This window comes from Perca flavescens, chromosome 10, assembly GCF_004354835.1.
Source record: "Perca flavescens isolate YP-PL-M2 chromosome 10, PFLA_1.0, whole genome shotgun sequence".
Lineage (NCBI taxonomy): Eukaryota > Metazoa > Chordata > Actinopteri > Perciformes > Percidae > Perca > Perca flavescens.
Window position 1 is genome coordinate 18,404,298 of NC_041340.1, and position 16,468 is coordinate 18,420,765.

At 39.7% G+C, this 16,468-nt stretch overlaps 2 protein-coding genes across 3 annotated transcripts; both read right to left on the minus strand.

Annotated features, from left to right (window-relative positions):
- Positions 1-222: 222 nt before the first annotated feature.
- On the minus strand, positions 223-4,338 carry clp1 (cleavage factor polyribonucleotide kinase subunit 1). 2 transcript variants are annotated; one of them, XM_028589453.1, is made up of 6 exons: positions 4,228-4,338; positions 2,912-3,186; positions 2,620-2,727; positions 2,403-2,522; positions 1,676-1,813; positions 223-1,530 (listed from the first exon to the last, which is right to left on the minus strand). In XM_028589453.1, the coding sequence occupies exons 2-6, from the start codon at positions 3,182-3,184 to the stop codon at positions 844-846; spliced, it is 1,326 nt and encodes a 441-aa protein (XP_028445254.1). In that variant the 5' UTR covers positions 3,185-3,186; positions 4,228-4,338; the 3' UTR covers positions 223-843. The 2 variants fall into 2 exon arrangements, with proteins under 2 accessions (XP_028445254.1, XP_028445255.1); XM_028589454.1 differs by lacking the exon at positions 4,228-4,338 and adding an exon at positions 4,150-4,219.
- A 782-nt stretch (positions 4,339-5,120) lies between these two features.
- On the minus strand, positions 5,121-8,627 carry selenoh (selenoprotein H). The gene is made up of 5 exons (XM_028589638.1): positions 8,525-8,627; positions 7,985-8,114; positions 7,372-7,514; positions 6,319-6,438; positions 5,121-5,355 (listed from the first exon to the last, which is right to left on the minus strand). Exons 1-4 carry the CDS (start codon positions 8,538-8,540, stop codon positions 6,332-6,334), a joined length of 396 nt encoding a protein of 131 aa, XP_028445439.1. The 5' UTR covers positions 8,541-8,627; the 3' UTR covers positions 5,121-5,355; positions 6,319-6,331.
- Positions 8,628-16,468: the final 7,841 nt, after the last annotated feature.

Genomic DNA, 16,468 nt, shown 5'->3' on the forward strand with positions numbered 1-16,468 from the left:
ATGAGCTGGCATGTCAGTGAGGATACAGGCTACAGTATAGTGGCCTTTGCCCCACTTATGTTCAAACGTGAACACTACAGGATAGATACAACATAAGACAGGACACGTCTCCAACTTCACAGACACATTCATAATAAGTTTGCAATGTTGGATGAGGCTTTGTGGAAATATTTTTGAAAAACCTACTGTGAAGCCATGGAATTGAAAACACTTTCACCAGGCTTGATTAGGTTGTAATTTAGTAAAGACACACGTTTTCATAACCAATGCATTAGGTACTGGACATATGCAAATAAATGGGAACTGATATACAGTACATATATAGGTAGATAGATAAGAAAATATGTGACCATGGAATTATTATTGTTCCTTTATTTTTCACATGCTGCCTTTTAAAATAGTTTTATTTTCTATATTGTAGTATATATTGTAGATTTTACGTGTTTTGGCATTCTGTGGACAGCAAAGGAAGAATTTAATTGTACAGGGAAGCTTGTTTCCTTACTGTGCATATGACAATAAAACTTTGAAATGGAACTTAATATAATTGACACTAAACCAAACTTTGTAAATTTAAAACATTTATTACTTATGAGAAAAAAACAATGTTCATAAAACAGATTATCAAGAATTTAATTCCTGGACTGATAAAAACATTTGTACAGTGTGGTCTATAAAATGGGGTTTAAATTTACAGCAGCTACCAAATTCCATTCTTGAATCTTTTTCTCTTTTGCCATCTGTAGTCCCTATAAGGTACAAAGAAACAATTAGGAAAAGAAATTCTTCCAAACATGATCCCCACTTCTTTTGCAACAGAGTCTTCCTCCCTGAAATGTTAATTCATTTCATGTCCATGAAGCGGATGTCCATGATAAGTAGAGTGTGTCTGGGCAGTGGTCTGGGTGCTGGAGACAGCACTTTCATTACCTGTGCTTGGGTGTCCACATTAGTCACCACAATAAAGCCACACACAGGGCTTTCTACTATACCCTTTCTAGCACCTTCCTCTCCGTCCTCAGCACTGCTCACACTCAGCACATGATACGTGAGGTCTCTGCCTGGTGTCACAGGCACCAGCTTTAGCTGTGTGTCATCCTGAGACATTCCCAGTGGCAAGCACGAGTCTGGGATGGATGGTGCTCCGATCTTGTAGATGCGGACATCTGAGAAACGCACCTCATAGGAAAACGGATAGAAGGTCACGCCACGAAAGCCGTAGAAATACTCGCGGATCTTCTCATCACGAGTATCCCGCCTGCACTCCTTGGAGCGCTCTACCACCCCTCCGGACTTGGGTAGGAGCACAACCCGTACAAAGTGAGGGAGGTCTCGTTTGAGTTCATTGTAGAGCCTCTCATGGTCCAGCACCAGCACCACATCCACCTCGAAGGCAGAGGCACAGTGGACCAGAGCCTGGTATCCAGAGCCTTTCACCCAGCCGCAGGTGTTGATGATACAGCCACCCACGCTAGCCTTTCTGTTCACCTCACAGCGCTGGGAAAACACATCGGCCAGGCACGACGTCAGCTACACATTATGAGAAAAGAATAGATTAAACTGGGCAGAGAAAAACAGTAACTGATGACAACGCAGACTAAATTTGTAGGTTGACAGTGGGCTTTTTGCTTCATACTTTCATGTTACACAACGGTCAGAATCTTTCTTTTCTCACCTTATTGTAAAGTTTGATGTTGGTCCCTGGGGTAGTAGAGCCAAAGTGGTAGACCAAAGGAGCCTGGACTGAAAAACCCTCCTCCACGTCTGCCGGGCGCTCAATGCACAGTGCCGACACTGTCCCAGGTACAGACACCTGAGGAGTAGAATGTAGTTTACACTTGATATTAATAAGATTTGAGTGGGCCCTGGCACTTTAAAAAACATCCGTGAGAGTGCTGGTTGATCAGGGTGTGAGCACTGTATGATTTTATGGATGAAGAAATTAAACCATAAACCTTTATGGTATATTACAAACTGTTGCATTAATAACTACTCTGACTGCCATAAGTCCACTTAATGGACAAATGGCAACACTTCCAAATACAATAAAGTATTGCGTAAATCACAAGCAGCAGGTCACTGTTGTCAATCTTGTGCTAGAAATACTACACCTCTTCTTATTTTTACTGCTGTTAAAACACTAAGAAACTCAATATATTTGTTTTCCAGAACTTATTGTACATGTGATTGAAAGAACTAGCCATATGGACATGCTTTGCTCCTACAGCAAGAGGAGGCATTTAAAATATTCTATGAAACAGATGCTGTAGTTTCATTTAGCATTCAAGCTACATGCATGCATAAATATCAGCTAGTGTTATTCCTTTAATTCCATAGTCTGTGTCGATGTTTATCATGATGACTCCATCGATGTTTATCATGATGACTCCAATTCATCTTACCCCACTCTGTCCAACATCCAGTTCCACCAGCGTTGGCCTCCGGCCCACCCTTACAGCATAGCTTAATAGTAGCCGGCACACTGTTGATTTCCCCACATCTGTAGGTCCCACCACCATCACCTGAAATATGATTAATTATTTAAGGTCAATAGAAAATGCATTTTCTGGGCTCTTGCAAGCATGCATATAAAGACCCCTAAAAAAAAAAAAAACATACCCTAGGTCCCCTCTCATTGTCCCGCTCTGCTTGTTTTCTCATCTGTTCCAGGGCAGCATGTGTGTTCAGGTAGAGCAGCATGGGAGTATCCTTGGATACATAAGCCACCTGTGGTGATGAGGGATAGATGCTGGTTATTTAAGCCTCTTATTTATTAAATGCCAAACTAAATAAGCCACACAGAGTTAAATGTGATACCATATGTAATTGGTAAGTTGAATCGCCATATAAGCCAAAATAGAACCCACAAAAAAAACTGTCAGACATTTTCATGGGCCCTCCTGGTGCTCACCTCTGGCTTCCCATAAAGATTCACACTGCAGCCTTGCCAGGTGAAAACTGCGATCTTGGAGCCTGGTCCAAATGTGTACTTTTTGTTGCGGTTCAGCTCTGAGCCAAACACCTCAGCCATTCCTGTGAGGAGCTCCAGATCAACTTGCTCTGCTGCCTCCCCAGCCTCCACCTCAAACCTAAGTTCAGTCTCCTTCTCCAGGTCAAACCTGGTGCTGGCCTTCCCAGGTACCGGAACATCTTCACTCGTCGTTTCCGCACCCTCTGTTGCCATGACTGACAAGAGAAAGTCTATGTTACAAATACATAGCAATAACAGCATATTGAAAAGAAAAGTTACATGCATACACAGTACAAGTTGCCACAATGTCTCCAATGCTGCCATACGTTTAAAGATTATTTCCATGTTGTATGAATATAATTCTTTGTGACTAATCATTGACACAATAAAATGTCAATAATATTTACAAATGTTTGTCAAAAGCGGAGTTACAAAGTTTATTTAACCAGAAAGTCTCTTGACATTATCTGTTACACAAGAGGCCACGCCAAAAAGGCAGCGAGCGTAGTGTAGTACACAGTCACATAAATAAACACTAATAATGTTACATTTGAGAGACAAACTGGAGCTATAAAAAGAGGTGGTTGAAAATGTTATAATTGGAAGCCTCATTTGTTGAAGTTGGCGTTTGAGTGTTATGGTCAAAGAGTTTACTTAATCATACCCACACAGCCAAAGTGCGATAACTAATGTTTTCAGTGGCAACTCTATGTGGTACTCTTTGGCACCTTTTTGTCTTTATCTTTACTTGCACATTCAATACTTTTTTGTTCTTTTCATGGCACAATTTATCTCGTTGTATTTATTATTGCAACCTTTATCTATTTGTTTATTTTTATACGACTTGTTTTAAGTAATGTTAAATGAGCTCCTGGAATTGGGATGGATACAGTATCTAACGATATCTATCTAAACTCTCAACCTGAGGTTTCACGTTAAGCAGACTTCTCTGCTCCTTTGTACAAGAGACAATCCAGTCTTGGGCTAAGCGATGGCTGTAGTAAGAGTTATCTGAAAGTTGTTATAACATGTGTACTTATCGATGAGCACAATGTGAGAAAAAAAGTTTAGCTCGTCGGTCACTTGCAGGCAAAGACCAGCTAGCAGTTAACAAGCCGTAGCTAACAGCCCTAATGATTTTAGCTAGTAGTTAAGGCGGAATGACAACAAACGCAGACCTACAAACGCTCAACAACTACTCCCATATTGTCGGTTGTATGTCTACGAGTTGGCTATTTTTTGTTTACAGTACTTACGGACTAATTTCAAGTCTTACTGTCGAATGAAAAATAGGTTCCCAACCATAGACTGGAAAAAAAAAACTCGAATATTGCCTGTTGGTCGCGTGATAATGGGGTCACGCACTCCACAACCAATCATGGTCGACGTTCTTTTTCTTAGGTTTTCGGGGGGTTGGCAAAAACGATTTGGTGCATTACCGCCACCAAGTGGTACGGTGTGGACCAGAAAAGCTAATACACTGAACAAAATTATTAACGCAACACTTTTGTTTTTGCCCCCATTTTTCATAAGCTGAACTCAAAGATCTAAGACTGTTTCGATGTTCACAAATGAACTATTTCTCTCTAATATTGTTCACAAATCTGTCTAAATCTGTTAGTGAGCACTTCTCCATTGCCAAGAAAATCCATCCACCTCACAGGTGTGGCATATCAAGATGCTGATTAGACAGCATGATTATTGCACACAATAAAAGGCCACTCTAAAATGTGCAGTTTCACTGTATTGGGATCATGTGTGATGGTGACCTTTCAAAGTTTTATTCTCCCGTCTTGTCGAGTGGTTATTTTAACCGGCTTTTAATATCTGACTTTTTAAACAGCTTTTTAAAAAGGAGGTTTTAAAGTGTTTTACTCACAACAGTGGTCCCCTTGTGCCCGTGCCCCTCGCAGTACCTATCCCAGGTGTTGCGTTTTAACCCAAACCCAACCCTATGGTCAGAAGTGTTATCCTGAGACTCTGAATGTCACCAAGCGGATCAAAAGTAGATGAACGTTTCATTTGGAATGTGAGCAGAGATTTGTGTTTAAGGTTTGCATCCAGTAACCCTGTAACCCAGCACAGCAAAAATGATCTTTGTGATGTTAATGTGACTCTCCTCCACACCAAACATACACCCACACAATAATTACGAAACAAGAAACACTTTATTTACCAAAAACAGATTTAAAAGCACAATAAACTGTTGAGACAGCAGGACTGTGCATCTGAGAAATGTATGCAGAGACGCTCCACTAGGTGTCACCATGTATCCAGGAGATGTGAGCTGTTGGTGCTTGGATCATCAGAGGAGGGACTGAGAACATCCCACTGGTCACTCCTCGTCATTCTGCTTCCATTTGTCACATCTCCTGAACTCTTGGCTGCACGTAAGACAATAATTTATTTTGTTAAACTCTGTAATTTAAACATTCCTAATACATCACTGTTGTGTACTACAGTCCTAGTTAACCTATAAGGCCATCAGTCTCAACCAGTAACAGTGATACTTCTGTAAAATAGGGGGTGAAGTAGTTTTAACTGAAACTGATTGGATGTGGTTTATTTAAACCTGAATTCACATGTATGCTTACATTAGCATTCAACTATGTAAGCAAACTGTGGGCTGCATTTCATTTTCAGACCTGCTAATTTCATTTTATAGAGGGGTCCACACCACTTACCCTGCCACTGAAGGTTGTGTCATAAGCTCGACTAACTAGCAGTTAATGCTTTCACTAGGCTGGTGACTTAAAATGCCAAGACATGAAAGGAAATTCAAGTTTAGGCTATGACACACTGCTCTGGGGAAAACGGCATCAACTGCTTAAAAAGTAGCTTAGGAAATGCTGGTACAACAACTAATAAGCATTGAGTAAACGTGTTTTGAGTAATAATCAAAATGGTAAAACGTACAACATTGAACAAACACTTGTTTGTATACAGTTTGGGAAACGCACCTATGAGTTAATTTTTTCAGTAAAGAATAAATAGTGAAATCAAATTCCCCAAATTTCAACAAAAGCAACAACCTAAATACCGTTTTGGACAGAAACATTTCCAAAATGAGCTCTGCATAGCCTGAGTTTTCACAAATATCAAAAAAAAGTATGAATACATGGATGTATAGGTGTATGCTGAATCCATTTTTAGTTCTTAAAATTTGAAAGCAGAACCGTTTTACATTTAATACCAAAGTTCTCAGGTTTCATTTTACAGCGCATACCTATCTATTCCAGCTGAACAAACATTTAGTGTGGCAGTGCAATCCTTGATTCATTTTTGTATCATTTTGTAGCGTTTTTCTGTGTTACATTATTCTGTCTGATAGCATTGAAATGACAAACCTTCACTGGGCGTCTACTCAGCCTTAAGAGCCTCCTGCAGAGCAGCAACTACAACATCAGGTTGAGGAAACTTCAGCTTACGAGGCGGACCCTTCTTTATTCCAGTCCACAGTGATTTTTCTTTAGGAATGAGACATATTATACAGTGTCATTTGTAGGAACAATCTAGAACACAAGCATTACTATTAGTGTCTTTCAAAAGCCTCTAGAGAACAGCAGTAAAATCACATGCCCTCAAGACAATTTAAGATGCGTTAAAGAACAACTGGTGTACCAACCTCTAAACTTTGGAGTCAAATAATCATACATATATTACCACAATAAACAATGGGCTCCCATTACGGCCAATTAGATAGGGGGTTTGTTACATTTAATTAAATTAGCTGACGTTTTTATCCAAAGCAACTTACAATAAGTGCTCTCAACTAGGGCTGGACGATCAATCAAAAATGTATGGACATCGAAATTCTGAAGCCATTAGACGCCGTGTCCGTCGTTGAATCATAAAAAAAAAATGTAATTGTCTATTTATTGTTAGAGGTAAAATGTGCAATTAATTGTGATTTTGATTTAAGTCATATCGTGCAGCCCTACACTCAACCATTAAAATACCACTCAAAAATTGCAAGAATTATGCCAGTATAACTATTTATTCTCTTTATTTTTTCATGGGTCCGAATAGGTGAGTTTTCAGTTTGCGATGGACGATGTGTGGGGTTTCTGCTGCCCTGATGTTAGCGAGGAGCTTGTTACACCATTGTGGAGCCAGGACAGCAAAGAGTCTCATTCTTTGTGCAAATTGTATTCTCTCTGGTGACATTTCTGCACTCCTGGTAAACACAGCCTCCTGTTGACTGTTTGAGCAAGGTTTAATGAGGCAGAAGAGACATTTGCACAGCAAGCAGTGGTTAGAAAAATACTGTGTGTTGTTTGTAATTTTAGTGAAGCCCCCTATAAATGAGTAAAAAAAATAGAATCTAAAACTGAGTTTTTATTTTTTTTGGGATTACAAATGGCTGAGTTATTCTTAGATTTCCCTTTAGTTCTCCTCACCTTTGCCTCCATCCAGCAGAGTGATCTCAAAGCTGTTCCTGCGGGGTTTCTCAGGGTTGAAGACCACAGTCAGTTCAGGGTGGGCAGCCAGGAGAGCAGATTTCACCTCCTCAGCATTACGCCCATACACTCGTCAGCTCTTACTGCCAGAAATAGCAGATCAACCATCAGGCGGACATCTGTGCAGTCTACTAAAGTTATCAATGAGGAGCGTGATAAAGCAACTATGTACATTTACTCAAGTACTGTCCTTAAGTAAAACTGTGAATATGAGGGTGGATCTATGGCTGCACATGTGAATCCATAAAAGACTTTTCTGAACAGTTTAGGATGCTTATTTTTTTTCAGTAAGTTTGGTCAAGTCTTGCAACTCTATTAACACCACCTTGATTATCTACATTAAAAGGTTGCAGATACATTCATCACTATAATGAGTAATATTAAATTCAGTAAAAGGAGAAGAGGAAATTCCAAGCGATACTTTTACTTTTGAGTACGTTACAGTTTAGTAAATGTTTTTAAAATGTTGAATGTATTACTTTTACACCTGATTAATGCGTTCTAAGTACTTATTCCAGTACAGGCTATAATGAAATCCCACTAAGTTTCTCACCAGTGCTCAATGACCACCCTTTGGCCTTCCTGGCCGTTGTCCCCCTCTCCTCTGGCCCTCTCCTCCCCCACAGATGGCTTCTCCTCCTCGGCCTGCTCAACCTCCGCTTTGCGCTTTGTGCCTCGGCGACCTGAACACATGTTACGTTTGTTTTCATAACACGGGTTATATATTGAAAAATTAAAAAGCAATGTTGTGGAGGATAACGTTAGATAAGGAAGCGAGTCATAGCGTTGAACTATTAAACACTTTTGTGACTAAACTGAGAAACCGGTTGATGTTAATTCTTTCATCATTAGCTAGATCCCCAGTTTGGATGTTCTGCTCCACTAGCGTTAACTCCATCGCAACCAAACGAGCAGCCTACAAGAGGAAAGAAGTCTAACCAAAAAGTGACAACCTCTGCCACAAGTTTTATAACACACGGAACCTGTATATCAATTGGAAACAAGATACACAACATCTCTATCATGCTGCTAAATAAATAACGAAGTTATCTTTGTTCACAGAACGCATTTATACCGACAACACACCACCTACCTGCTTTAGACGCCATTACTGTTACATTTTCGCGCGCATGTGTGGACTGTACAAAACGCTTTGGCTGAAGGGGTTTTCAAAGTGAAGGACGAAACCATTCGTTATTAGGAAGTCTTACTCTGAAATCCATCTCGATCACACCAATCACAGCCATTCTCACATCAAGGCGGTTCATTTAGCCTAAATATGACTGCCTCCTTACCAGTGGCGGTTCTAGGTACATTTTACTAGGGGGGCCAAGGAGGGGCCAGTGTTTAACCAGAGAGGCACATTAAAAAATGGCAACATATGATATTTAAAGATTATAAACTTTTTTTACTTTAAAATCATATAAACACTTATTTTGTAGTGTAGGTGCAAGAGAGGTAGGGCCTTAAAAAAATGAAAAATGTCTACATGCATAGCAATATGTAGAGTCCATCATGACAGAATACTCAAGCCATGGATGAAGATTATACCAGTTTGGCCTGAAGCTCCGTCTTCTGTCCCCCATCAAAATGTTTGGAAATATATTCAAGTTGGGCTGTACTGGCACATCATTCTTGGACTCTGTAGAAGGATGTACAGTAAACATAGGGCACAACTACAACATTTATTTACTTATACATGTATATCTGCATGTATTTCAAAATGTAGGCCAAGTATTTACTTAAAAAGTCCTTACTGATCCCTACACCAATGCTGCTTCACTCACCACTGCTGCTGCTGCTGCTGCTGGCAAAGCTCTACCTCCACCACCCCAGCCTCCACCTTCTATAGTTCAGAATCAGAGTCCTAACATGACCCAAAGGTTAAAATGGTTTTTAACTTTCTTACTCTGGGCCTACTCTTGTATACCGATTAAGGTGTTCAGCATTGCGCTCCCTGTTTTAGCTTAGAGTGCTGCTTGGCTTATCCAGGGAACATTATTATCAGCATTTACTGTATGCTATTTCAATTTGTTGCATTTGAGATTAAATCTAGATTTAACCTCAAATGCAACAAATTGTCTTAGATGACAAGAGTGTTCTTGACTGAAGTATATATTACATTAGGCCAATTCTACAATGTAACCGTTAGCAACATGTTTGCTAAATAAATGGTTGTTAATAATCAATTATAGAGTCTGATTTGATTGATTGATTGATTTATTGATTGTTGTTAACCTTTCTTGCCTGACTGGAAGATTAGTTGGCCTACCTGCTCACTTTTGAACGAGGATGCCAGTGAAAATAGCTTTCAGCGTCGGCTGCTGTGTTTTTATCTTCAATGATGTTTTATTGCATGTTTATCTACAACAATGTAACATGTAACACATTTTAGGTTTACAGTCTGCCACCACAAAGGACAAGGGCAAACTGCAGTGTTTCATTCAGTCTGCTGAAAAGGTGATTGGCTACAATCTTCCATCCCTCCAGGACCTGTGCGCCTCAAGGAACCTGAGGTGGGCAGGAAAGATTGACCAAAACCTCACACCACACCATCCGACTGCAGTGGGGCTCATCAACAAGGCCCCGGGACCCCAACTGACAGACTCTTAACCATTAATGCACAACTTGGACTAACATATTATACATACTGTGTACTTTTGCACATCCCCTGATCAACATTTCCTGCACAAAACCGTAAAGCTTTCCTTAACAGTTATATTGTACATATTTGTTATAGTAGCCTATCTTTACTTTTCATTGTAATATGACTATTCTGTATTTATGTTCTTGACTGTAGCAGTATTTGCTTCATTGTTTATTCTCTTAATATGTTTATTGTGTGCACCAAATACACCGAGGCAAATTCATAGCAAGTAAATATGTTGACAGTAAATCTGATTCTGATTCTAAAGAAACCACTTCTAATACACAAATGGTATATTCGGACCTCTGACAGAATTCTCAATCAGACAGACTTTGTTGGCCTTATATTTGCGTCATCCCATTTATCTAAAACCTAGATAAACTTTGAGATCAAATCCCCCTTCTGGCTATTCCAACTGAAGATCTGTGTAATGTCCTTTGCAAACATTGGGACAGATGAATGCAGGTCCCAAGGGTTGTGCTCCCATGGTCTCGAAATGTTTGCTTAATTCCCAATTGTAGAGTTATGAGAGATGGCAGAAAGACAGCATCCAAAACAAACAGGAGAAAGTGAAAGAAAATCTTGCAGAGCAACAGACGGATGTGTTTGAGTACTCCAAAGTCAAGAGCAAATATGGTGTTACCGGAATAGCAATACCCAATGCACGTGTCTTTTACAGTGGATGTGGCAGTCACATTTTTGGGCACTCAAACAAATTGTCTAAAGGACGTCACAAACTGCGTCTCTGCCAACAAACATGGGCTATGCAACCTCCCTGAGAGAGGCGTTGTGACTGACTCACAAGCGCTCATATAATAGGCCTAACTGTTCTTTTGTTCACAACAAACTCAAGACCTCCCACTTCATCTTCGCCATGCAGTCACTTTTAGTCTTTGCCAAATAAAATCTTTCACTCAGTGTGTCACTCTCTTTGAAACAGACCAGACACAAAGACACATCAAATCTCTACTGTGTCTTTGGATCCCAATCTGTCTTTCCAGTCTGTTGCAGTGTATTTTTAGCCGTGTGCGTAAAGCTTCAGAGGAGCGGACAGACTGTCGGACAGATGTGCCCTGTCTTCACCCCGCTCTCCTTTTTTTATGTCTAACTGACTCAAGACCGGATGCAGAGATCCTGGTTGCCTCCACACTGCACAATTTGTAGTCCTGTGATCAAGTGCACTCACTCATGCATGCACGCAGATATTTCTGTTAATACAAACAAGCAAGCAGAGGAGCAACAACAAAAGGCAGATATTTCATTCATTAATTAAGGTCTGTACTGTATGTTTGCTGCTCTCAGCTACAGCATCTTATCTCCTGATTCTTTAGGACTCTCCAGCTAGTAGATATATTCTGAAGTGTAATTGTTTGATAATCCTGCTGTGCTTTTTCCTTTTTCAATGGCACAAAGTTCATCTGTTAACCACTTTGTAATATACAGTATACTGTGAAACATTGCAAGCTGGTTCAACATAAAAACATGTTCCCCTGCTGCTTTGAAAATGTGAGTTAACTGAACTAAACATGGATAATTCTGAGTTATTTGTAAAAACTTAAAAGGAACACACTGACTTATTGGGACTTTAGCTTATTCACTGTATCCCCCAGAGTTAGATAAGTCCATACATACCGTTCTCATCTCCGTGTGTCGTAACTCTGTCTGGCGCACCCACCGCTAGCCTAGCTTAGCACAGATCCTGGAGGTAACAGGCTCAAACTAGCCTACTGCTTCGCCTTCTGAGAATATAGTTCCAAGTTTGTATACGGTTAGAAGATATAGCTGTGTCTCATGTGACCTTGTTATTTGTACACGCTGTGACTATACAAATCACAACATGTAAATAGGAAAATGTTGCCGTTATTTTGTCACTAAGTGAGCTTAGAATTATAAGGTTCTATCTCCACTTTTGGTCAAAATTGAGTTTTTGACATAATCTGATCCATTAGGTGTTTATTAATGCCTGTGTGGTGTTATTTTTGTAAAAAGAATATTTTGTTAGTTAGTTATTAATAGTAGATTATACTACATAACAGTTGCTGGGATGTAAAAACTTTGATGCTCAATATCTCAGAACTACCCTAAACGGAGATAGAACCTTATAATTCTAAACTCACGTAGGCTAGTTGGAGCCTGTTACCTCCAGGATCTGTGCTAAGCTAGGCTAGCGGTGGGTGCGCCAGACAGAGTTATGACACGCACGGAGATGAGAATGGTATGTATGGACTTATCTAACTCTGGGGGATACGGTGAATAAGCTAAAGTCCCATAAGTCGCCGTGTTCCTTTAATATATGAAGTTCAATCAGCTGACACACGTTACAGTCAGATTTGCTTTATAGTTCCATTCCTTCAGTTCAAAGAGTCTGTTCACACAGGCCTTTACTTACGCTGTCCCTGTTCCTTTGTACAATGACAATATGTGGGGATGCTGCTCACATATTGTGTGTATTAGAAGAAACACAGCAAGTTTCCATCATGTATGTCTTTTCAAACAAGATGAAAGGGTCTAGAGAGTTTCAAAAACTCTAACCATACATGCTGGAAAGTGCTAATTGTTTCTATTCGATTCTAAAGACATTTTAAGTTAATTAATAAAAGTGTTGTATTAATGGTAGATTAATAATAAAATATTTGTTGTTTCCAGTAAATTCTTGAATAATGTTCAGTGGCTTAGTGATCACTGATAAGTAACTAAACTAAGGACATTTACTCAAGTACTGTACTTAGGTACGGGTTTGAGATACTTGTACTTCACTTGAGTATTTCCATTTAATGCAATTTTATAATGAAACTTAACTAAATTTATCTGACAGCTACAATTACTAGTTACTTTTCAGATTTACATTTTACTTAAAAAGCATAATCATGTAATGCTTTTAACAGAAACCACACAAAGCGATACGTGGCTTTATTGTAACAATGCATTGATAAACATTAAATCCGTTTGGGTCATCTGACATCAGGGTGCGAGTCTCGGTTCATCCTCTGCAAATAACAATGTGTTAGGGTGTACGTCAGCAAACACGCCAATGACACGCAAACGAACGCCAACTCACAGGAGCCAACACACAGCCTTGGCCAAGACGAGCATGGGGGAGACTGAGTGACGGGCAGAGAGAGAGACAGAAAGAGAGAGAGACAGAAAGAGAGAGAGAGAGAGAGAGAGAGAAATGCTGGAGTGATAGGGGTTCAGACAAAGACTGAGTGACAGTATGTGAAAAGCAGGCAAACACACAAAAGCGAGGAAGAAAGGCAGAGGCAAGAAAAATAGGATAGAGAGTTGGGGGAGAATGAGTGGGCACAGTTTGTGACAAGCACACATCATCAAAGTCTGACAACTTCAGAGAAATTCTCTCTGCTAATAGCCTATTTGGGTTCCTGCACCACAAAAAACAGTAAAGATGTCCCATGACCACCCAGGCAGCTGCTTTCAGGCACAGAGGGCAAACGCCTATACTTCTGCCATGAAATAGCAACTTGAAGAAGAAGCACTTGGCCACGATTCAAGTTTTTGATGTTAATTTCTGGAGGTGTTTAACCCTGTCAGTATAGATGTCCACAGTCATCCATTACTGCCATCTGCACATTTCTGTGAAATTAAGACCCACACTAAATGTCTTTTTACATAAATATACATAACTTCATAGCTGCCTCAAAAGCTGTTTTACAATGAATTCGTACCATGCCACTGGTCATAATTTTAAATATTTATGATTTGTTGAGTGGAACTTCGTCATCACCTACATGTAACTGTTCGTCAAAAGCTTAAATAGCAATAGGCCAATGTCCAATTTTGGACAACAACAGTGATATTTCAATTGTTTGATTACAAAAAATGTCCATGACAAGTCTAACCCCACGGATGAATGAAGCCTTAAAGCAAAAGTTAGACATTTTGGGAAATATGCTTATTCGCTTTCTGGTGGAGATTTAGCTGAGAAAATTGATATCACTTTCCCTTAAGCTGTATGAGCGGTAACACTCTTCTCATCTCACTCTATGGCGAAAGCAGATTTCACAAAATGTCAAACTATTCCTTTAAAGCATGAAGAAAGAAAAACTCACTCTTGGATTGCCTTACATTATAATACTGGATGCCAAGCACCAGTGAGCAAGTGTAAACTTATCACAGTCAGTACTGTGGGATGAAAAGATTAATAACTGTGAATAGTACCAGTACCATGTTGGGTACAAAGATCCTTAAGAAAAACAAGTTGCACTCCTTTCTCAAAACACATCATGGTTTGTGCCGGTGTTGCATTCCTATCTTTTGATTATTTTGATGATTCTTTTGCCTTTTGCCTCTATATTTAATAAGGTCAGACAATGGTCTTGATATTGTAAGATAAATGTTTACTGGAGATGTTTTAGCTGCATTTGTGTGGTTGTAGTCTATATCCACAACGTTCCATTTCCAGGATTGCTCCGGTGCAGTCGGAAATTCTGCCGGATGACTCTCTTTTCGGCCGGATTTCCATCACCTTTTGCTTTCGTTGTGTCGGAATTTTAAACTCTGGTGGATTTATGAGGACTATGGTTAACTGCTCCTCTGCTCTCTGCAGGGTAAATCCAGACAGCTAGATAGACTATCTCTCCAATCTGAGTTTTCTGTAGCACGACTAAAACAACTTTTGAACGTTTGAATGTTCCACCAAAACAATTTAATTCCTGTGGCTATTTTTCAGCGGCACCGTGGCCCTGTGGCTTAGCTGAGCTCATGACAACTGTGATTGGTTTAAAGAAATGCCAATAGACCAGAGCATGTTTTTCTCCCATCCCGGAATGCTGTGTGGACTAGCCAGACCTTCCTCCGCAGTGCTGTGGAGGTAGGTCTGGCAAAGCCAGACTAGTGTGGTTGCAACATCCACTGCAACTATACTGACACAATATTGAAATTACTGCACGGTACCTCATTTGTATCCGAAAGAAAACGCAAAAAACACCCCTGGACAGGAAATTTCATTATGTTACCTAATATAATATATTATATATAAGTGCAGCCTCACAGAGCCGCTAGCATGTTTATAGACTCTTTAAGTGTTGTTATTTTAACAGCAAGATCTTGTTGCCAACACAAATAGCAGATTTTACTGCTAGATTCGGAGACAACAAGGTTTAAAACATTTTTTTAAAATATTTTTTAACTCACTAATGAATAATTAGTGAAACATATTAGAGTGGCTAAACCAAACTTCTCTGAACTTTATAATGTGTGTGTGTGTGTGTGTGTGTGTGTGTGTGTGTGTGTGTGTGTGTGTGTGTGTGTGTGTGTGTGTGTGTGTTTTTGCACATGTACATGTGCAACACGTGTTATGCATCATCATCATCATCATCATGTTGAGAGTTAATCTGTTGAGGGGGTGTGTGCTAATTCTGGGACATATCACATTTTCATCATGCCATGTTCCCTATTCAGCCCCTTTTTTGAATCACACACACACACACACACACACACACACACACACACACACACACACACACACACTGTTTTGATGTCTTCCAGTCAGGATTTCAACCACACCACAGTACTGAGACTGCACTTGTTAAAAGGACTGGTTTGAATCCTACTTAAAGAACAGACTACTTTGTGTCGGGGATAAATAAGACGTGGGACTGGCTCTAGTGGCTGTAATTCTGCACCAAGGCTGAATTTCGGGAAAGAGACTTCAGATACAGTATTAGGGGACCACTAAGGCCTATATAAAAGCATTCAAAAATCAGCATGTCATAGGACCTTTAATAAATGTTTTTAATTGCTCTTAATTAGTTTTACGTAAAGCATTTTGAATTGCCTTTCTGAAATGTGCTATATAAATAATATTGCCTTGCCTTGCCTTGGATAATATGGCCCATAAAGCTGACTTCTGCACATGGTGAGAAAAGTAATTGGGGCGAGGAGTGAACACAGTCTAACTGTGACCTTCAGCAAACACACACACTATCACATTGGATTCCTTACACTTGCTTACACACACTTCAAACCACCACCAGGTTGGACAGGATTACTATGATGTGACTGTGTTTTAAAAAACAAAGTCCAGACTGTTGACTTAATTGCACAAGGATGTCAAGGCTATCAGATGTCAAAATGAAGACTAATGTGATGATACTGACCACATTCATGCGTATGATTCACTTATTTTACTGTGCTTTAGTGTGAAAGTGTAAACTATAGTGTAAAGGTTCTATTCAGCAGGCTATTGATTCAAGACTAGGTGAATGAATTGCTGCAATGCTTTCATCATGAATTCATCATTGTTATTATCTGTATACATTGTATTTGTGCTTATGTGCGAGCTCACTATTTTGCACATTCTTGAATTCCTTTGTGGCATCCTTAGTAAACAAAGATGACAGTGAAACACTAAGGAAACCCCACACACTTCTG